The sequence below is a fragment of the Scardinius erythrophthalmus genome, assembly GCF_964197995.2.
Source record: "Scardinius erythrophthalmus genome assembly, chromosome: 8".
NCBI lineage: Eukaryota > Metazoa > Chordata > Actinopteri > Cypriniformes > Leuciscidae > Scardinius > Scardinius erythrophthalmus.
This window is the reverse complement of record NC_138228.1, coordinates 36048423-36072269: the sequence shown is the minus strand read 5'-3', so window position 1 is coordinate 36072269 and position 23847 is coordinate 36048423. Positions and strand designations below refer to the sequence as shown.

Here is a 23847-nt window from a genome sequence, read left to right as displayed (position 1 = left end):
GGACCACAGAGAGATAACGAAACTTGAAACCTTCTACACACACACACACACAAACATCCTCCTATAGAAATATAGTTTTAATGTATGTAACTCAGATTTGGGTTTGATCTTCCTGTACGCATGTTTTATTAATTCGTTTGACCATATAATTATGATTTTCTAGAGGTGTGGTTTTGAAATGTATTCTTTAATCAATAGTGTTTTAGTTAGAGAGGGTTCACTAACATTCTCTGGCAATCCCTTCCCCCCTGTGTGGAACTGTGTTTTATTACCTAACGGAATGTTAGCCAGAAGAGCAGAATTAGGTGTTCATCCTAGATATTTTATATGTATAACCATTGAAGAAATATGTAAGCCTGAATGTAATTTCTCTTTTTCATGATTGTTCTTCTCTGTGATGGGTTTTTGTATTCTTGTAAACCGTAAAGGAATAATGTTTCAGATGTGCACCCTTTTTCAATCATAGATATGCCATGTGGATCTTTCTAAAGTCCAATCTTCAATGCCCACTTATCAATGTACACCACATGTTGGGTTCATTTTATTCCTAGGTTGTTAGTTTAACTTTTAAGCTTATTTTTACAGAATAATAATCTATCTCGACGTGTACCTTCGAAACATATCTAATTCGGTATCCACGTAAAGCTCTCCTTGTACTGGAACCAAATGTATGCATCAGGATCTGGTAAAATGTATGATACTATTTTTTACCCTCGTTAGATTATAACTGATCACATAATAACGCTGCCATAAAACATGCAAATTAAACTGGGAACTAAGACAAAGACATTTTTCCCGCTTCAGACCTTTGGACGTTCATTGGTTGTTCGCGCGAACAGAGGCGTCAACCCATATTGTCCATAAAAGACCGACTCAGAAAAAACCCTTCTCTCTCTCATGCCTACGCTCTCTCCTTCCTCCTCCAAAACCCAAGTCCGGACCGGCTTCGGCCTGCTTCTCTTTTCTTTTTATTTATTTCTTTTATGTTTTTCTATAGTCTAGTTTCGTTTTCCTCTTCGCCTCTGTTCATTCACGAGCTGAATGAACTTAGCCTGAATCATTCCCGGCAACTTCACCACAAAGGAAGATTCTTTGAAGCTCCCGCGCTCGCACGCGCGCCGAAAGACAGCACGCGCACGCCTCCCCTCAGACGACTCGCGCTGCTTTTAAAGACACGCAGAACCCTGCGGTCCTACACACCTCATACAAAGAGAACCATGCCATGCAAGTATCGATTATTGAATTGAACTTATGATGTGATTTCTTTGTTGTGTCTTAAGGGTTACTGTCTGTGATTTTGCCATAGCCAACTGCGATCTCTGATCACAGATTTTTGCTTTCACTTCCGATCTCGTCTCCCATCCTTCTCTCTCTCTCATCCTTTTCTGTCATTCTATCTTTTTCTAATTCTGATCATTTTATTCTCTCTCACTGTTATTCGTTATCTTGTATTGTTTAACTGTATTTTATGTACATAGACATATAATCCGTGTGTATTGTGTAGTTTGATATATTCCTTAGGTCGATGTATTAGTCCAATTATTAAATTCCATATGCCCTTGACTGACTCTGATTTAATTGCCCATGTTACTTAGTCCCTGAAATGTTCGATCTTAGCTATATGCTTTACCTTGGCTACGATTTAAGTAACCTAATTTTAGTCTACAAACACCGAGAGTGTCTTTTCAAGGCCTGGAAAAGATACTCTTTCTCGTGTTTGTAAGAAGGATAATTTTCCTTGAGAGTTAATTTAATCTTACGTACAATCTGTTCGCTGGACAAACAGATTGTTTGATAACTAAATTAATTCCATTAAAGTTATCCCATAACTTCGAGCTGAAATAAGAACAATTGATGTATTAATGACGAACCATAACCCGTTATGGTAATCGTTCATATATCAATCTAGTACAGCTGCGATAAATTAATGTAACTGTAACATACAAAATATTAATCATATTCATGATTAATTATTAAAATTCCCTATAGATCATTTGAGCTAATATTAATATTAATGTACGACCCATTGTTTTTACAGTTTTGGTGGAGAACGCGACGCATTTCAAACTTTGTTTATGGGCAATATTCAGTTTCAGTCTGTTTATATGGTTATTAATAATTTTTGCGCATTATGAAATTATGAATTTGTGAGTTAAGTCGCTAACGCGAACTCACTCCTAACTGTCCAAGGCAAAAAGCCGAAGTCAGTAGGCCTAACGTACATTTTAACAAGTTGCTAAAATATGCCTAGACGATTTTAGCACTGTTAAATGCTACGTACACTGCAGTATTTAATATTACAAATGTCCTGTTAAGAGATGAAGAAATATCTCTGCAGTTGATACATTTCTAATATTTGTTTTAAATCGCTGTGAACGAAGAATTCTCACGTGCGTACTACCGGTATTAATAAATATGTTTTCTAAGCGAGAGTCCTTATTAAACATAGGCCTTGCATGCATGCAATATCGTTATTGAATTCGTGGTTAGTCCAGTGATATTCAACAAAACGGTAAAACTCCTGGTTAACATTGACCTAGCTAATCAATCGAAAACCTAAATACACAAATCAAGTGCTATTTTGATAAATGTGTAATATGGGAGTCTAGCAACAGACGGAAAATTCCTGTTGCCCACATTTGAGTATTTGCGGTGAAGAAACCCCGCATACTTTCCTGTGCAGTATTAATAGCACCAAAAGGTCCGCCGAGACCTCTGTCCTATTTGTGAGTGTTGCAGAAATCAGCGCGTGACGCGAGCTGAAAAGCTCTTAGCGTTTGAATCACATTGAAGTTGTGTAATTCCATTTACTAAACGCCAGAGGGCGTAAGTGTTTAGCAGCCTCAAATTACCCCTTTTGCCCCCTGATTTCCGCCTGCATGAGCGCAACAATGCCATCTCGTGGCCAGTTATCAGATAACGCTCTCTTTACGGCTGAATTCATTTCCCTGTGAATTAATGTTTAAACTCTAAATAACTATTCGCATTTATAGCCTTGCTCGTGCGTTTATTATTTTGTGTTAGACAATTTTCCTGCTTTTGGACTGATACATTTACTCTGAGTTTGGTTCAAACAAGATTTGGATTAAAACTCAGATTAAATCTCAGCCATTCTCTTAGAGGAAACAACGGCACCTAGTGGCCGCCACCCGCGAGGTCGGTTCACTCAGCTCTCTTTCCTCTCTTTTCAAATCCTTTCGTGAATTGTTTACTTCTACTTTTCTCTTTTGGTTATCTTAATAAATTATTGATGAGACTTCACTGTTAACATTAATTTTTATGGGATATTATTCTGAGTTCTCCGTTTCTTTACATGCTCATTTAAATTTGATTTGAACTAGTTTGAATTTTAAATTTAAATTGAGTTGTGTATTCACCCACTGATATCCACTTGGAGGAAACAGCACCATCGTGTGGCCTTGTCGATACTAAGTCGGCATCACTATTTTCCTCCTTTCACTTTTATATCGGCTTTCTCTCCTGATTATTTTTATAAATAGGACTGATACTTTAGTGTATCTGGATTATTATAAGATATTCTGATTTTTACATTTCCTTACATGCTTATTTTAAATATTAATTTAAACAAGTTTTGAATTTTTGATTTGAATTAAGTTTTCTGTTTGCCAGGTTAAGCACAGAGAGGGAGCACGCCCCCTTGTGGTGAAAACCAGCTACTGTGGCCTGTTTCTTCTCCCGTGTTTCAATCCTGTCCCTTTCTATTTTTATTTTTAAATTTTTATTTTTTTATTCTATTATTTTATTTCTACTGTTATTCTTTTCCTTCTCTCTTTTGGGTTAGGTCATTTTGATAAGTAACATTATCATAATCTCCTTTTGTTTATTATTATTTAGTAAAACCTTTGACTCTTATCGCCACATAAATAACTAATCCATTTGGTTTAAACAAACTAGCTTTAATTCACTTTAAGTTTCACTTGTTTATCCTTTGTGTATTTATAGGTGGCATTCACTAGAGCACTGTGGGAAGTTGCAGTCATCTCGGGTTGGTTTCCGCGAGTGAGGTCATCTGTCCGACGCTACCTGGCACTGGCTGTGTGTCTCGGACTCTTCCGAATCTCGTACCTCCGGTTGTGGCACGCCACCCCGACATCAGCAATTTGGCCCGCCAAAAGGTTAAGTCAACGTCAGCGACACACAAGGCAATTTTGAGACAATCACTCGAACTGGGGTCTGCTGAAAGGACCACTCCGAAAGGAGAGTTCCGAGGAAAACTCAATCTTTCCGTGCCGTCTGATGATTGACACCTTGGCTTGCCACTTTGTGCAAAAAGTCGCAAGTGGTTTGAGTGGGCACACCGTGGTACCGAGAGACGAGGTTGTCCGAGGGCACTGCGGTCAAGTGTTGGAGAACCGTCGGAGAGGTTGACCGAGCCACTGGTTTCCACCTGAGTGGCCTCAATTCACCGCAGGTAAACTAAATTTAGTAAAACCCATTCCACTTACTATAAGCCACAGAATATTAGATATCCCCCTGGGTATATTCTAGATGTATGGCCCACCTTCATCTCTTCTCTAAGCCATACCATCTTCGTAGGTTTCCTACCCCCCAAAAGCCCCCACTCACCTGTTGGCCTATCTTAAACCCTAGCAGTGGTAATAGCTTAGGTCTCTTTATCCTCTTGAACACATTCTGTGTTACTATACTGTTTATTTAATTTCAGACCTAGTCATCACTAGTGTTTTGTTTACCTTAGTCTTTTCTATCCCTTGTTCTGTTGTGATTTGTTTCTTTCATTTCACTTAGAGACAGTAACCTTTAAGAGCCACCAAGTAAAGCTGAATAAGAGCCGGTGTCACCACGTGACCCACCAGGCTACTGCCTGCCAAAATCTATAGTTCAGGTCCTTTGTCGACCCAAGTTAATTGGAACTGTCTAACTGTGCATCAGTTAGCCCCAAAATTCTCATAAACGGCATAGCCCGTATGAGTATAGCTCGTTAACCTTAGAACGAACTTGCATTGGTCTCTTTTTGTGTGTGCTGTGCTTCTCTCACCTACAGTGAGCCAGGATGTCCCATTCATCCAGTCCAGCAGTCCACGGGGGCAATCTCTCGACATGCTTGAAAGCAATGACTACCCCCTTCCTGCCCAAGGACGCCAGTGACCTGCAGCATCTGAGCCAAACGCAACTGGACACCAAGCTAGACGAGCTGATAACACACGATCCTACCCAAAGCTACAACTACAAAGACTGGGCCAGGATCGTCAGCAGCGTCACCCACAACTTCGTCGTCCAGGCGAGGCTCAGTGAACGGCGCAACATCGACCTGGAGCAGAAAGCAGCAGCGTTACAGCTTCAAGTGAAGGAGGCCCGGAAAGACCAGGCTCGAACCCAGAGTCGTCTAGATCAGCTCCTCCTCGAGACCCAGTACCAGCGCGAGAAAGAGGACGCCACAGATCCAGAGCTACAGAAAGAAGTAGAAAGACTTCAATATACCTTGCAAGATCTTCGCCTTGACACAGACCAAAGAAAACAGTCGGCGAAAGAAACCAGAAGAGAACTCGACGAAAAACTCCAACAAGGTGAAGCTCTCCTTGCAAGAGCAGAGACTGAAATAAAAGACAGAGACGCTAAAGCCAGGGCCTGCGAGAAACACTTGCAAGCGGCCCGAGCTGAGATCCATGAGCTTACTCTGCAGAAACACGATCTCAAAGACGAACTTGACATTGTTCACAGAGAGCTGAAACATTCTTACAGACTGCAGAGTAGCTGGAACGGAAAAACACACATCACAGAGTTTCTCCCGGCCCGCCACTCCAATTCTTTCAGCCAAGAACCCAGAGCTGAAAAGGTAGATGTAAGCCCACGGCTCAAGACATCACCAGCCAGCTTTCAAGAACACCTGTCAGCAGCAAAAGGGGGAGGACCCCTTCAGACAAGCCCCGACAGAGAGTGGAACCACTCTCGACACGACACTGGTAAGCTCAAGCCTGAGCTCACATCAGATAACCACAGTGCATCCACGTCTGAGACAGCAGAGATCCTAAAGGTGCTAAAAGAGCTTCTTCACCAGAAACGTTGCAAGAAAGACAAGAAGGACGAGCCAGACATCTTATGCCTAAGCATAAGAACTGAAACCAAACCGTCTGTCCGCCATCTGACTGAGCCAAGCACCTCGAACACTGCTCATCATCCACAGACCACAGAGCTAACTGTCACATCACAACGTGACAGCATCACCCAAGCTCCACAGCTGACAGCTGCACACCATGAACGAAACAGCACACCTCCTCACACCAGGTACCAAAATACCAAGGTACCAGAAAACGCTGTTCTGTCTAACTGCCTCCACAGCAAGCTACACGAGACCGGTCCTAACCACCCAACGACCGTCACACCTGCCATGCCAACATTCCTGGGCAACCTAATCAAAAAGGGGGTGGCCCAAAAACTCTACCTGAACATCACGTTGGAAGAGGAAGTGAGCATGGAAGCCCTGATCGACACAGGATCAGACATTACGGTGATCTCAAATCAACTGTTCCAAAGACTCCAATTTAAAGCTAAGAGACAAGATCAAACTCTTACACCTCAAACTTGTGAACTGAACGTACAGTCATACAGTCAACATGACATCCGGCTCGAACAGGTAGCCCACATTCACCTGACGATTGGTCCTTTGAGTCTAGTCCATCCCGTGTTCATCTCAAAAATGGACACTTTTCCGTTCCTCATCGGCAGAGACCTTCTAGATCGTTTTGAACCGTTACTGGACTTGAAACAGCTCAAAGTCTGGGCCCAAGTACGAGAACTTTGCCCCCTCCAGTCACAGCCAGACGGTCAGGTCACAAAGGTCACAGAGTTCATGGGAACTCCCACAGCCAGCCAAAAAGACACAGACTCAGCACCAACTGAAGGTTCGAATCCGCTAACCTGCACCTTACAGCCCACCAAAGACTTTGACACTTGCTGCCTCAATGTCATGACTGACCTGCAGCGACATGACCTCATTCAAGCCATTGCCAAGCCTGGTGCATTAAACAACAAGCTGTGGTCACTTTCAACCCACCCACCCACCCTAGAGGTTGAAAAGCTTACACACAGCATGAGAACTTTAAAAGCTCAACTGCCTACTTCAAAGCCGCTTACGCTGGCTCCGCTATTTGAAAAGACAACCATAATGGACATGCGGGCTTTTGTCAGCAACATAAAGACTTTCCTTATCCACCCTCACACGCCGTCTGACCTCACTGACAACCAGTGCCTCAGACCAGTGCATGACACAACGCACATGCTGCGCGTACAGAACAACATTATGAGTTGTGCACCGATTGACATCACTATGCCAAGGCATGTAATGCCACGGCGCACAAAGGGGGATAAACGGCTAATGTTCGTCTATAACGCATCATGTGCTGCACAACACAACAACAGAGACACTAACGAGACACTGAAGCAAGCGACAAGCCGACAGCAAGATGTGGCAAAACATGGGCCAAGGCGAACTAAAACCAGTCGCCGCCCACAAAGTAAAAAGACTGCCCTGTCCAATCAAAGACAACCCTTGCTGGCCTCTTCCTCCCCTTTCTCTCTCTCTCACCCTGTTGTCTGTACCAGGTTGCTGCTGTGGTTCGCCATGCTGTACTGTCAGCCAACCAGAGGACAGCTGCCACCGAGGGAACGACCGAGACCCCAGATCACTGACGGCAGGACCTACACCCAGCAAGTGCATGTTCGACTCATTCAGCCCCGCCCGGTCTACAGAGCACACTACCCCAGCTCCGTAGCCCAATACATCTGGACAAGTGTCCGACGGACAGAGGACTCCCTCTCTCAAGCCGAGGCCAAGGTCGAACACATGCTCAACCAACTGGAGAAAGTGACTGTCGCACAATCGGGACTCCTAAGCACCAACCACCACTCCAGCCAGTTCCTGGGAGCATTGCTCAGAACCGGAGCTGCTGCCAGAACTCTGTTTAACATTGGTGTGTCCAGTGTAAATGCAGCGAACCAGACCGCAAACTCCATGAAGCCGCAGTTTACTGTCTTACAGAGTGACTTTGTCCAGACTCAGCTGGTTACAGTGCCAACGACAGACATGCTGTGGGAGGTTAGCTCCTCCAATGACAGCATAGCCACAGGTGTAATCCCACCATACCTGATACTAAGCCTGATGCTAACTGTGCTGGTTTCCGCCATCAACATGCCAGCTGACTTTCTACAAAAACACCTGGCCTACTCTCTGGGTAGCGCCATCTCACTCTGCTTCGATCCCGAGCAGAGGGAAGTGGGCCTTCTCCTAAATCCACCTATCATCGAGTCAAGCCAAGTCTACAGACTTACAGGCATTTGCAAGGTCAGATTTTGGGAAAACAACACCCACCTCAAGATAAGCCCTCCAGACGTGGTGGCCTACCACGATGGCGACACACAACGGTACTCAGCTCCAAACCTACACCTGTGTACTATGACCAAAGACATTTGTTATCTCTGCCTTAGCAAACCCTTACTCAGAGACAACGCTGAAGAAATCTGCGGGTTGCACCCCCTGGTCAGCAAAGTCACCCACACACAAGCAGAGATAGCAGGTGAAAGGTGGAGTGCTAACGCACCTGTGCACACCGCCACTGTCACTCACGACCAGCATGACACAACCAGCCGTGTCAACATGCTCAACCAGAAAATGGGACTTCAAGTATTGAAAGGTGTCATCTTACACCTTGATGGCCTAACATGGTACCAGCTTCCCAGCAAAGAGTGCCAGACAGCACTGAAACTACCATCCTCCAAAAACTTCAACGTCACCTTGAATCCAGGACTGGAACTCCGTAGTGAGAAAAGGGGGTCCCAACTCATGGACATTGCTTCTGCCAACAAAGCCCTCCGAGCACCGGCTCGACGGCCCGTTCTGAACACTTCATCTGCGATCCGAGGCTGGAACGCCGCCGACATTGGGCTGTGCACCTTTGCAGGTAATCAGCCAGACCCTAACACTAGGTTGGTTTCCATCCTGTACAGAAGACTCAACGAGATGCGATACAGCCAAGCTCACGAAAGCTGTGTCCAAAGGTTTCAGACGGAATCCCCAGAAAGGGGGTGTCAAGTCAGAGACCACGCCGAACCTCATCGAGCTGAATCCTCAGCTCCAAGCACCACCTGCCTTCCTACCGTCATGATCCACCTGCTACACGACTGTCATGATTCACCTGCCATGTGACCATTGTGATGATTGTCGTCCGACGATGTCCACACGGACTTCACCGGACGAAAAGGGGGAATGTAACAACATTGGCTATCGAATCATTCGTCGTTGGTTTGAATTAACAAATTCAAATACTCTGTGTTGCTAAAAACATTTCTTCCTGAATACAAAAGCTGGTGCACTTTGAACTCGTGAGTGCAAATCAGGCTTTGGCTCCATAAAGATTGGAACCAATTGACTTTTACGACACTAATGTCACCTCAGAGACATTCCAAACCCCCCCTTTCCCCTCTCTGGACCACAGAGAGATAACGAAACTTGAAACCTTCTACACACACACACACACAAACATCCTCCTATAGAAATATAGTTTTAATGTATGTAACTCAGATTTGGGTTTGATCTTCCTGTACGCATGTTTTATTAATTCGTTTGACCATATAATTATGATTTTCTAGAGGTGTGGTTTTGAAATGTATTCTTTAATCAATAGTGTTTTAGTTAGAGAGGGTTCACTAACATTCTCTGGCAATCCCTTCCCCCCTGTGTGGAACTGTGTTTTATTACCTAACGGAATGTTAGCCAGAAGAGCAGAATTAGGTGTTCATCCTAGATATTTTATATGTATAACCATTGAAGAAATATGTAAGCCTGAATGTAATTTCTCTTTTTCATGATTGTTCTTCTCTGTGATGGGTTTTTGTATTCTTGTAAACCGTAAAGGAATAATGTTTCAGATGTGCACCCTTTTTCAATCATAGATATGCCATGTGGATCTTTCTAAAGTCCAATCTTCAATGCCCACTTATCAATGTACACCACATGTTGGGTTCATTTTATTCCTAGGTTGTTAGTTTAACTTTTAAGCTTATTTTTACAGAATAATAATCTATCTCGACGTGTACCTTCGAAACATATCTAATTCGGTATCCACGTAAAGCTCTCCTTGTACTGGAACCAAATGTATGCATCAGGATCTGGTAAAATGTATGATACTATTTTTTACCCTCGTTAGATTATAACTGATCACATAATAACGCTGCCATAAAACATGCAAATTAAACTGGGAACTAAGACAAAGACATTTTTCCCGCTTCAGACCTTTGGACGTTCATTGGTTGTTCGCGCGAACAGAGGCGTCAACCCATATTGTCCATAAAAGACCGACTCAGAAAAAACCCTTCTCTCTCTCATGCCTACGCTCTCTCCTTCCTCCTCCAAAACCCAAGTCCGGACCGGCTTCGGCCTGCTTCTCTTTTCTTTTTATTTATTTCTTTTATGTTTTTCTATAGTCTAGTTTCGTTTTCCTCTTCGCCTCTGTTCATTCACGAGCTGAATGAACTTAGCCTGAATCATTCCCGGCAACTTCACCACAAAGGAAGATTCTTTGAAGCTCCCGCGCTCGCACGCGCGCCGAAAGACAGCACGCGCACGCCTCCCCTCAGACGACTCGCGCTGCTTTTAAAGACACGCAGAACCCTGCGGTCCTACACACCTCATACAAAGAGAACCATGCCATGCAAGTATCGATTATTGAATTGAACTTATGATGTGATTTCTTTGTTGTGTCTTAAGGGTTACTGTCTGTGATTTTGCCATAGCCAACTGCGATCTCTGATCACAGATTTTAGCTTTCACTTCCGATCTCGTCTCCCATCCTTCTCTCTCTCTCATCCTTTTCTGTCATTCTATCTTTTTCTAATTCTGATCATTTTATTCTCTCTCACTGTTATTCGTTATCTTGTATTGTTTAACTGTATTTTATGTACATAGACATATAATCCGTGTGTATTGTGTAGTTTGATATATTCCTTAGGTCGATGTATTAGTCCAATTATTAAATTCCATATGCCCTTGACTGACTCTGATTTAATTGCCCATGTTACTTAGTCCCTGAAATGTTCGATCTTAGCTATATGCTTTACCTTGGCTACGATTTAAGTAACCTAATTTTAGTCTACAAACACCGAGAGTGTCTTTTCAAGGCCTGGAAAAGATACTCTTTCTCGTGTTTGTAAGAAGGATAATTTTCCTTGAGAGTTAATTTAATCTTACGTACAATCTGTTCGCTGGACAAACAGATTGTTTGATAACTAAATTAATTCCATTAAAGTTATCCCATAACTTCGAGCTGAAATAAGAACAATTGATGTATTAATGACGAACCATAACCCGTTATGGTAATCGTTCATATATCAATCTAGTACAGCTGCGATAAATTAATGTAACTGTAACATACAAAATATTAATCATATTCATGATTAATTATTAAAATTCCCTATAGATCATTTGAGCTAATATTAATATTAATGTACGACCCATTGTTTTTACAACTGACAGGGGGCTGGATTGCTTTTTAATTACTGTAAGTTTTCAGCAGTTGTCTTGGCTTTCCATGCCTTTTTGCGCCTCCCTATCTTCATGTGTTCAATACTTTTTCCCTGTGTCATTTCACATTATTACACATAACTTAATTTCTGAACTTATTTTTGTTTGTTTCTTTGTATGTATGGCTTACTTGGGTTGTTACCAATATCTGGTGAAAATTTCATGTCAATAACACCTTTGGAAATATATTTACTGAGAAAAATTATGACGTGTTCAATACTTATTTCCCCCGCTGTATATATATATACAGTATTTATTTATTTATTTTTTGGGATTCCATACATTCATTTCTTATTCAAACAAAATCCTGTCATCCAGCCATTTCCTCCCTTCCGCTTTCATCCTCATCACCAAATATTATGGTCTTTGACAGCCTCTACCTTGAAGTTGTTGGTTCCAGTAACAAAATTTTTGTTTTGTGTTTTTCCAAACATTGTTTGTTGAGTCAAAGACGAGCCACTCGCGCCCACTTGCTACTTGGTATTAGAACTTCTAATTTTCTTTTCTTGGTTTCCTTTGTTGTTTGGCGGGTCTTTACTTTTTTCACTGGGGTTAGTTACCCCAGGCAATTATCGGCACATTATAATATTTTTTAATCTTCGCTATTGATTCAATGCAAATGAACAAGCGCACCGTTATTTGTTGCGTAGTGACGTGTATGTTCAAGGAAGCCAGATATTCGCAGATTCTGCAATATGCTGTATTTAATATATCATAATGACTCACACTAAACTTTGCCCGTGCAGATTTGGCTTACACGAACTTCCCCAGCAAAGTGAAGTAACCCGCCAAATTGGCTAATGATTTGACAGCGTTTCCCGCCACAGTTGATTTTTACCCGCATTTGGCGGGTTTACGGGTGTTCATTTCAAACCCTGGTAATAACCAAATATAATCTACAGTCAATATAAACTTTCTGCTTAGTAATGGGGGTTCTGGGGTTTATAAGTGATAATGTACTGTTGTCAGCAAGAAAAAAAAATAAAAAAATAAAAATAACTTGGACTTTTGTGTTGAAGCTTTCTAGTTTGTATTTTGTTTCTAACTATACTTTCTATCACTCTTCCTGCCTATAGTTTCCTATAGTACTTTATCCCTTACATGAAATATTGTTCATTATATCAATATTTATATAAATGCTTTCCATTTTAAATATTTATGTATTCGCTTGCTTTATAGTAATTGCAATGATATTATGTTACATTAAAAAAGTGTGCGTGTGTAGGGGGGTGCTTTATTGGCATTAAAATAATATCCTAATACAAAAGAATATTTATGATAATGATTTTTTTTTTTTTTATTCAAACAAATGGTAACACTTTTATTTAGGGTCCAATTCTCACTATTACCTATAGGTGATTATAAACATACATATTACTAGGATACTGGCTGTTTATTGGTAAATATAAAGCACATATTTATGCCTTATTCTGCATGACCATATTCTACATCCCTTAATCCTACCCAATACCTACTCTTAACAACTACCTTACCAACTATTATTAAGTGGTAATTAGAAGTTCATTGATGCAAAAGTCGTAGTTATTAGTTAGCTAATAGTGAGAATTGCACCCTAAACTAAAGTGTGACCAAACAAACATATTTATTTTTTATATTTTGTATATGTTTTTCTCTTTTACCACCCTCTCATGTATGAATGAGATGCATGCCATCTAAATGTGAATTCATCTGATTTTTCTCTTTACCTCAGTCGAGCGGCTCCCTCAGCCGAGTTCTCAGTTGACCGCACACGTCACCTGATGTCCTTTTTGACGATGCTGGGCCCTAGTCCTGACTGGAACGTTGGTCTGTCATCAGAAGACCTTTGCACCAGAGAATGTGGCTGGGTCCAGAAGGTGGTTCAGGACCTCATCCCATGGGATGCAGGAACAGACAGCGGAGTCACTTATGAGGTGAGCACTCATGGAAAGATCAAATTTCCCTATTTCAGGTTTGAATGAATAATAATTATTATTATTTTTTAATAATTCTTAAAACATCTTTTCAGTGTGGCCTCATACCTTTGTTCTACATGGTTTAGATATAAAGTCAATGCAATACTACAGTGAAGTCTTTGGATAATAAAGATTGTGACTTATATACACATGCTCAAAGTAAACTGCACCAAATGAGTTCTCTTTGTATTAATAACACAGCAAAATAAAAACATACAGGAGACTTGAGACCATACAGTCATGACCATAGCTTGACTCTGCCATCTGCTGGTGTGTGTCACTCTGTCTGAACAAAATATCTGCTTGAATTGACATCATTCCCATGGATAATGATCAAATGTTTGTTTTTGTTTAATTTACATATTGAGAGGTTACTATTTTTACTTGTGGAGTGGTTGGGTGGTTAAAGGAATATTCCTGATTAAATATAAAATAATCTCTATGAACAGGATATTTAACATGCTCCCATTCACCTTACAAAATTCTTTTCTTTTCTTTTCTTTTCTTTTCTTTTCTTTTCTTTTCTTTTCTTTTCTTTTCTTTTCTTTTCTTTTCTTTTCTTTTCTTTTCTTTTCTTTTCTTTTCTTTTGAACTAACTTGTCTCAGATGCTGTTGATAAAGCTCATGTTGTATTAAACCAGGAACATTCCTTTAAATTAATCCGCTCTTAACACAACCTTGGATTCCTCACTTGAATTTTTCCCCTATCATTGGGGAGTGGGTCTGTGTATATAATTTATATTGCTCCCCTGGTTGAGCCTGTTATATTCAACCTCTCTCAGCGACCTTGCTGCTGTTGACTGTGGAGATAATCTCTCTTTTCGAAGCCTAAATGCTTGGTGGTCTCTTTGTTGTGTGAGTTGATTTTAAACTGTAAAAATAGGGAATAACCATATTTAATGTCAATCTCTTTGGATGTTTAATTATTTTAGTTTTATCTTGATTTGTATTGCATATATAATGCCTGCTACAGACTGCGATTTCGGCAATCCTATAAGATCATTAAAAACGAAAATTCTGTCATTTACAATCCTGGCAATCTTATAAGATCATTAAAAATCACACTGTACGACATGGTTCTAATAAACTTGGGTTTTACATGTATGTAGACTGTATGATGATGACACACTATTGAATCGTAGGCTAGGATGCAAGTTAGTATAGAAGAATAAAACATCATCAGCATGCACTATTGGTAAACAAATAGAGCAAGATGAATCACATTTTGGCAATTGTGGTTTTTATGTGGGCTGAAAAAAAAAAGGAGGAAGTGAAAGAGGAGATTATGGACACGGTCAGGGCTAGGGAAAACAGGCCAACTTGGCTTGTCAATTTTGTAAGTTTTGGCGTCATATCGTGTTCATCAATACGCCATTTCATGTTTCATTTTTATTGGCCCGTCAGTAGACGTAGGTCATAGCAGCAAACACAATGTGAGATGATCATGCTAAATTTTTGACACTCTCATAAAATTAATTGCAGGCTACATTTGTTCGCAAGACCGTGACAACGGCCATCTTTGAACCTCTCTCACTGTATGACCACTGTTTAGTAGCCACGACCACAGAAATCGCCACGATTGGTCATCTTTTTTTCTGGGACAGGCCAAAATCGTACAATTTGTAGCAGGCATTAAAGAAACAATACACATAAAGTAAGTCCTTGTTCTTTTTGGTCGTTCAGAAATGATGGCAGTAGGATCCAATTACAGTGAGAAAGTCTTTATTGACAAACATAACCAAAGTAAATCCAAAGAATGAACAAAAGCCAAAACAGTAGAGAGGAGTGCCCTCTTGAGGAGATCAAGGGCACTCCAACTGGTGGATGTTACAGTCCACAATAGAGTGTGGATCGGGTCGCATTTTTCTGTCCGAGCCCGGCAGAAACTGCTCCGTACTGCTCCGACAGAGCAGCAACCGAACCCGACCCGAGCCCGACAGGCATTAAGATATTTATGTCCAAGCCCGACCCGAGCCCGACACAGTTAAAATCTCATTTTTTTCTCATACTAATGACACATGTACGTTTGTTTGTGTGGAAAGCCCGCTTTTATTAAGCAACTGTAGAAAGGCTTTCGGAAATGTCAACAGATGAGCGCATAAGCGCACACGGGGCAACAAACGCACGTTAACACAGGCGCGCACGAGAGTCCCAATCATATAGCCAATTGAAATTAAATTAACATAGGCCTACCAAAAATGGCCCAAGCTAACAGAATAAAATCCAAAAAATTCACACAAGAGTTTCTGTGCACCTAGGTCTCATAATGAAATTCAAAAAGTGTCCCCAGCGAAGTAACATTAACGTAACTCAAATGCAGCTTATTGAAATGAAAATCACTCTTAACATTTTCCTCGAAAACTGTATAGGCTACTAAACTGCAACATGGGATCTATTTACGTAATCCATCCATCAAAGTTTAGGCTAATCCATGTTCTTATGCAGAAAAAAGGATTGCATCAACGGTGGATGGCTTCAAGGCTGTCCTCCTTCTGCTCTATGGTCCTGCTAGCAGCGCTGAAGTTCGCTCACTGCTACTTCTGCTGGCTGGAATGGCAAGGATGCCGCGGGCAAGGACACTAAGCTTTGGGTAGTTGAGTTGCTGATCTCTCCACCAGCCCAAAACATCTCAGTCGTCCTGCATTGCATGATTTTGAGTCGAGTACATCTCGACTTCGTCCGTGGCATTTGCCACAGGTACATTTTCCCACTCCTCAAAGTCAACTGCAGCTTTCTGGGGCCCAGGTCCTTCAGTGGCGGCCTCCTCGGTGCGGAGGTCACTGAGCTGTCTCCGAATCCAGGTGAGGGTTGTCTCTCTCTGAAGAGGACAACATTCGGAGCTGGCTATATTTAGGCCAAAGGAAAGTTGCAATTTTTTGGAGTTCTTGGATCTCCATTTTACGCAAAATCTAACTGAGATGCCGGTCGTGGATGATGGCTTGATAGGGGCTGTCAGTCGTCTTTCTGTTGCAGTGTTGGGTACTGGTACCCTTCAAGTTCATGCTGGGCATCATAAAATGGTTGCAGGAACTCGACAAGAAAGTCAAGGACATCTGGAGATATGGCATCGATTCACCAGCCCTCTGCACGGTTATCTAGTTTTTCGCGTAGTTCTTGATAAACCGAGCGGACAGAATTTAAGGTCAGATATACCGTGCTAAACCTTGTGTCTGCCATTTGGATGACGATTTTTGACAGCAAAGCTGCCATGCCGTCTTTTTGACATATTTGACCAGTGCCTTGGTAGCTTGCAGAGTCTCTGCAACAGTCGGAGCATCTTGGGCCAGTTGTGTGGGGTCCAAGGCGTGTCGCATCACCATATTATAAAGGTGATCTTGGCAGTCAAGTCTTCGATATGGTCTGAGGGCACTGATGATGTTTGAGCCTTGGTCTGTCACCCACACTACTTTATTCAGCAGACTCATATCCAGGCCATACTTCATTAGAAGTCTGATGATTTCTCTCCTAATATTCTCCCAAGTTTTAGCCTCTTCCAGTGGGAATGCGACTGTTGTAAATACGGTGCTTATCATTTTAAATGTTCGTGTCACGAAATGGCAAGTGATGGTCATGTAGCTTAATTTGTGTTAGTCCTCCGTCCAGATATCCGTTGTCATTCCGATCGAATTCACCTCAGTCAGAATGTAATTTAGGTGCTCAACCAGCTTTATGCGTTTCTCTGTTGCCAGCTCACAACACCATTTTGACACAGTGGTGGGGTCAGGCAGTACGTTCTGCACTGCCACTGAACCATATGTAGCACAGACGTTAATAAACTGCTGGGCCAACTCAATGAAACCCCCTCCTTCAATGGAACGAAATGGCCTTATGTCTTTACAGCAGTTTCGTTGTCACAGCTACATAAACAAATTTCCGCATACAGGAAGATGGATGTTAGGGTAATATTTTACATTTATTTTAATCACAAAAACAAACCTTTGCATCAAGTGAAACAGGCCCATTGGCTACCTACATAATAAGCTGTTTTAAATTTAAAATGTTCAATGCCTTATCGCGCTGATGTGACCGAGGCCAACCTGTACCCGAACATCATTTCTAAATATCTGTCCGAACCCGGCCGGGTATTCATCTTCTAGTCCATAATGACTTATGTTTTATTATTTTGTTGTAGGCTACATTAAAAATAAATTTAAAAATGTTCGCAAAAAAATATTTAGAATTTGATCGATTAAATGACAGAAAATAACCATACCTTTAATTCTTAACACTGATATTGTTTTTTTTCATATGATTTTCAGGTGGCATAAATGACTTGAACATTTGACATTTTGGTAAACTGGTTTATTTATTTAATGTTTATTTAGTCTCCCAACAAGCCTGCAGCACCTCAGGAGAAAATTCGTCCCCTCACAAGTTTAGACCATCCACAGAGCCCTTTCTACGACCCAGAGGGTGGCGCAATCACTCCTGTGGCCAGAGTTGTTGTGGAGAGAATTGCCCGCAAGGTCTGTTTCTTTACTTGTCTTAGAAAAATTAGGTTTTCAAAAGAAAACGTTCTTAGCTGTTGCATTTTTAGCTTTTATTACTGTGCAAAATATCTCTGCATTCTTCATGTCATAAAAGTCTATAAACTGAGAGCTAAAATAACTCTACAACAACAACAGACTATACATATTGATGAAGCCAGCATGTCACAACAGTGCCATGGAAGTATTGAAAGTCATACACACTTTATTGGGAGAGAGTTAGATTACTGTATGGGAATTAGGACAAACACAGGGAAAAGTATAACATGTGTCATCTTTTTTGTGGTTTTCAATCAGATAGCAATAGTGAATCAATTCCCATCACTGTGTAGAATAATATGATTGAATGAGGGACATCATTTAGAATCTATTTGAAAGTTTGAGTTGTTTTCTGATGTCTGCAGGGTGAGCAGTGCAACATTGTGCCTGATAATGTGGACGACATTGTGGCTGACATTGCCCAGGAGGAAAAAGAAGAAGGTTTGCATATCTTTATCTTTTCATCAAAGGCGACCTTGAGAGAGAGAGAGAGAGAGAGAGAGAGAGAGAGAGAGAGAGAGAGAGAGAGAGAGAGAGAGAGAGAGAGAGAGAGAGAGAGAGAGAGAGAGAGAGAGAGAGAGAGAGAGAGAGACTGACTTTTAACTATTCAATTTCCTAAAATCCTCCAGTCTAATCAAGTGGAAAATTCTTGAGTGGTTACTGTAGGCTTTTTTGCAGCACAGAAAAAAGCTACATGTGCCTTTAAATGAAAATACCCTTATCACTTCTATATTTTGAGTAATACTATTTATCTATTTATTTATTTATTTATTTATTTATTTATCTATTGTAGCCTGACATCACTTCAACACGTTTGCATAATTTTGTAAAACATTTAATTCATACAACTCTTTTGCTGACTGTTTAGAGCTATGGATTTTCTTGTTTCATGTTTCTTTTTCAGCCACCCTCAATTCTAGCACAGATAATTTAGCCAGTAGCTGTCAGGATGTAGTTCTATATCACTTTGGAAGATAGTTTAATTTTAAAACCACGAGAATACTTTTTTCCTTTCCTCCAATTCGACATAAAATGTTAGACCTAAGAGCTGGGAAAATACATTATTCTCTAATCTGTCGGTCTTACATAAAATTATTATCTTTAATAACGTCTCTTACATATGTAAATTGGTTCCCTGAGTAGGTGACATTTATGGGAACACTCTTCAAGTGTGACTTTGCAGTTGAGGGGGCTCTTGCATTCAAAATGGTCTCTGTAATTTCTGACAAAACACTAGAACTAATCAGAGAGTTCCACCAGAAGAAAATCCACTATGTCTTCTTGCACTCTCATAAGAACCACTGGAAGCAGACTTATCTGCGAGAAAACATACAAGCAGGGAATCAGACTCACCTCTGCCCTGCTGAATCTTAGCCAAATCAGACCCTTGGTTCGAGGATGCAACTGCTATTCTCCAGGCTTTAACCCATGCCTTGAGAGAAGATCTGCTCCCATATTTAATCAATCTGAGATATGCACTTTCCTTAGAGACATAAACTTTTTTCTGCACCTAAAAAAGAATGCACCAAACTAACCTCCACCTGATGACCATATGATAGTCCTGGATGTCTGGAAGGAAATTGCTCAAAACAAGAAAAAAACATAATTTTCAGGTAATTTATGTGGCACGCAAATATATCACCCTCCCAGACTCCTTAGGCTGGGGGACCTTCATAAGCTGCTTTGCCCAAAGGACTGCCATTATTTCCAATGTAACTGATAGCATTTGCTCCTAACACTTATTGTGTGGTGAGGAATCCAACAGGGACAAAGTCCTCAATTGTTAATCCACCACTAAAATGGTTTCATATAAAGCATGTCCACTGGTGAAGCTGCTGCCATGAGACCCATAAGCCTGTGAACAGACCTAAAGAAATGTCTTGCCCTGTTCTGAATCAGTTCAGACAAAGGCGAAATGACAGGCTGTAGACAATCACTCTTGCATCATGCATGAGCTCAGCTCCACCCCTAGGAATACGGTCTGTTGCCTCAGCAACAAAACAGTCCTCTGAAGGTTTATTCTCAGATCTAGCTTCTGTAGGTGATCAAGAACAGGTGAGTTACTGAAGCTGAACAAAACTCTGAAGATAGCATGGACAGCAATTAGGGGTGCAACGGATCAAAAAACTCGCGGTTCGGATCGTTTCTCGGATCAGAGTCACGGATCGGATCATTTTTCGGATCAGCAAAAAAAAAAAAAAAAAAAGACAAGACAAGACAAATAAACACAAGTTTTGTTAAATTAAAATATATAAAATCAACAGTGGGAGCGCGACGGGTTCATTCCATGAAGCGTGACTATAAACACACTGATAGCGTTTGTGATGGTTTTAGCCCGGTCTGATTGTGCAATGTTGAGCAGCCTTCGTTTTCACTCCTGTCAGCGAAACACCGGGGTGATGTCGCTTCAAATGCGTGGCCATGCTTGATGTGTTTCCACGGATGTCCCGATAGCACTTTTTCACTTCCGATACGACACCGATGCCGCAGCTTTGGCTATTTGCCGATACCGATATCAATCCGATATTTTTATTTTATTCTTGAACTAATACTACTAATAATAAAATATATGGAAGCACTTTGCTCAATTAGCCACATAAAAACATCTCACTCGAATGGAGAACAAATACTTCTCCAGTATATAGTCCACAACAACAGTTGATAATGAAAGACTGTCACCCTTTATTCAAAAGACCTTGAGATATGTTTAGTAATTGTAGGCTACCTGAATGAATTAATTTGCTATATTTCAGATCAATATATTTGTTTCCTTAAAATTTTAATTAACTTTAACGTTATTCTCATCTGAATTATAAATCATTTATTTCTGTATAAAATGATACTACCATTAAAAACACATTTGATTTTCTTTTTTAATCAATGTAGAATGTGTAACTTCAAAATAAACAGATTACTCTGTTTGAGGACAAGAAATGAAAACCAATGCAATATGATGAATGTTCAAAAGATGCGATAATTTTTGCTTTTAAACAGCATGTGTGTGTGTGTGTGTGTGTGTGTGTGTGTGTGTGTGTGTGTGATTGTTCGATCGCGCCCGTGCCTCTCTCTCTCTCTCTCTCTATGACACACACATTCCAGCATACATCGCAGCCTGTTCATTTTGCTGCGTTCACACCATACGCGAATAGAGCGTCAAATTCGCGTCTAGTTCGATGCTTGAACAGTTTGAATCCTTTCGCGCGTCCAAAGCGAATAGGACGCGCCGCGCGCGTATAATGATAAAGCGAGCGTTTGAAGCGAAATAGACGCGTGTTCCAGGGAAGCCAAAATGCTCCCATACAGGGGATTTAAATGACGCGGGGCGTTCAAGCTCCTCCGTTCCTCCGCTCGCCATGACCACGCTGTGTGTGGACTGAACATGCGCACAACTTTTTTTTTTTTTCATAAATTAATCCGCGGATCACGTGTGTGCCGAACCGAAGATATTGATCCGAACGGATCACAGATCAATGATGATCCCGTTGCACCACTAACAGAAATACATTTTTCCTAAATGATAGAATCCTGAGGAGTGATAGCACATTCTTTTGCGGTACCATTGACACACATGGAGGGTTTTCTCATAGCATCAGCTACTGATGCAGAGTCAAGTAAATGAAAGCCAACATCTTTTTTGTGGCAATCAACAAAAGCATATGTTGAAGCGGGCCTCATCTTGACTTCATCTTACTTCAGCAGTTATATCAGAGGTAATAAGGTCTTGGGAGAATGTAATGTTAATGTCACAGTTGTGTTTTGTTTAGTTTGTTTTCATTGAACTTGTCTGCCTGTCATCACGTCACGTGTCATCTTCACTGGCATTATCAGTTCATCTGTATCACCTGTGTTCAGTTCCATTTCGAGAATGGTCACTTTGTATTGCGTAGCTATACGCAGTGGGGGAAATTCCTTTTCCTCAATTTACTGAAGCCTAAAATGTAAAACGCATTTTGCAGCTGCACAGCTAGTACAGTTAGTGTCTGGCTCACTCATTGGCTCTGCTGCGGCAACTGCACATCCAATGGCGCGGGCACCTCTGACGTGTGCGCCAATGAGCCCGCCAAGGGGGCGTGGCCTTATCCTATATTAGTCCCTGAAAACGCCACTTTAGCAGATTTCACTCCTTCAGCGACAACTTCACGTCTCTGAATCCTCTGAAAGCCTTCGCCATTGAAACAAACCTTATCAGCCTGAGCGAGCAGCATACAGCAGACTACGCCTTCATCACAGAAGTCGTTTTTCTCCTGTCGCCGTTCTCCTGTGGTCATCCGGCGTCGACGCATATCCTTTTCAATTATTATTGTGATTTATAATAGCGCGAGTGTTGTTCCAAATGCCTTGCTCCTCTTGTGCAACGTGCGGAAGCCATCTGCACAAGGCCGACGGACACACAAGCTGCATCTCATGCCTGGGAGTCGTCCACGCTGAGACTGCACTCTCTGCTGGTGGCTGCTCTGTCTGTCTGTGAGAGCATGCCCATTTCTGTGCGGTGGACACGGCTAGCTCTCTCCAAAGATGGCGACGCCGATCCTCCTGCTCTTCCTTTCCCGGCTCTACTTCGGCCGAAAAAGAAGAAACGCCACAGCCAACGGCAGCCCAAGAGCATGGAAGTTAGCGAGCCCACGCCGGCCACGTCCCCGCGTGCCTCGCTTTCTCCTGCTCACATACCGTCTCCGGTCCTGTTCGCGGGAGACCAGCCCTCACCAATTGCCTCGAATCGCTTCGAATCCTCACCAATGCCGTCTCGGACCTCGAGCTCGAGTGGGCCTCACCCGAGGAGCCTCCTCGAAGTCGGTTTGACGGCTGGTACTTGACGGGTCACCAGCAGGCCCCTCGTCACAGACCTGCGCCGTTCTTCCCGGAGGTACACGGAGAACTGACTAAGGCGTGGTGCGCTCCTTATTCTGCACGCGTGGGTTCTTTGGTTTCCGCAACGCTCTCATCTGTGGACGGCGCGGCGGAAAAGGGTTACGACTCGTTGCCGCCCCTCGAAGAGGCCATGGCCGCTCATCTCTGCCCGAACACCGCTGCTAGCTGGCGAACTAGAGCGGTTCATCCAACTAAGCCATGCCGAAACACTTCAGCCCTAGCCGGACGCGCTTATTCTGCCTCTGGTCAGGCTGCTTCAGCCCTGCACACGATGGCCGTGCTGCAAGTTTACCAGGCCAAACTCCTCCAATCGATGGACGAGGCTGGCCCGGACCCTGAGGCCTTCCGAGACCTTTGAAGTGCCACGGACCTAGCCTTGCGTGCTACCAAGGCTACAGCGCAGACTATCGGGAGGAATATGGCTAGTTTGGTTGTGCTCGAGCACCACCTTTGGCTAAACCTCACAGAGATTAAGGACGCAGACAGAACGATGTTCCTCGACGCCCCCGTGTCCAACTCCGGCCTCTTCGGCCTGGCGGGGAAGGGATTTTCGGAGAGGTACACCAAAGCGCAGAAGTTGTCCCAAGCTATGCGACACTTCTTGCCGAAACGCGCCAGCTCCGCTTCAAGCAGGCCCAAGACTGCCCCGCCTTCTCCTCAGCCAGCCAAGCCGGCAAAGCAGGTCTCTCAGCCCCGTCCTGCGGTTGATACCTGCTGCCAGTCACGACCAGCGAAGCGCTACCCGCTGCCCAGGCGCCAGTGTCCATGACCCAGCGTCGTGCTAGATGCTAGGCCCCCAAAGACCTCCTAGCATCGAGGGTGAAAACAAACATACGCCGTTTTCACGGCGACCCACATAAAGCACAAAAAGAGTATGTTTCACAAACACAACACACGGGTTCACGGTCCCCCTTCACTAGGAGGCCCCCTCCCAGTTGTTACA

The 23847-nt window shown here is 42.4% G+C and overlaps 1 protein-coding gene across 1 annotated transcript in view; it reads left to right on the top strand.

Moving 5' to 3' along the window:
- spon1a (spondin 1a) overlaps positions 1–23847 on the top strand; it is a gene marked incomplete at both ends in the record, with an annotated part of 422542 nt that overhangs the window by 329184 nt on the left and 69511 nt on the right. Inside the window, 3 exons of the mRNA XM_081371883.1 lie at positions 13266–13467; positions 17835–17975; positions 18401–18476. Of these exons, the coding sequence (XP_081228009.1) occupies positions 13266–13467; positions 17835–17975; positions 18401–18476 (419 nt within the window). The remainder of the gene's footprint in view (positions 1–13265; positions 13468–17834; positions 17976–18400; positions 18477–23847) is intronic.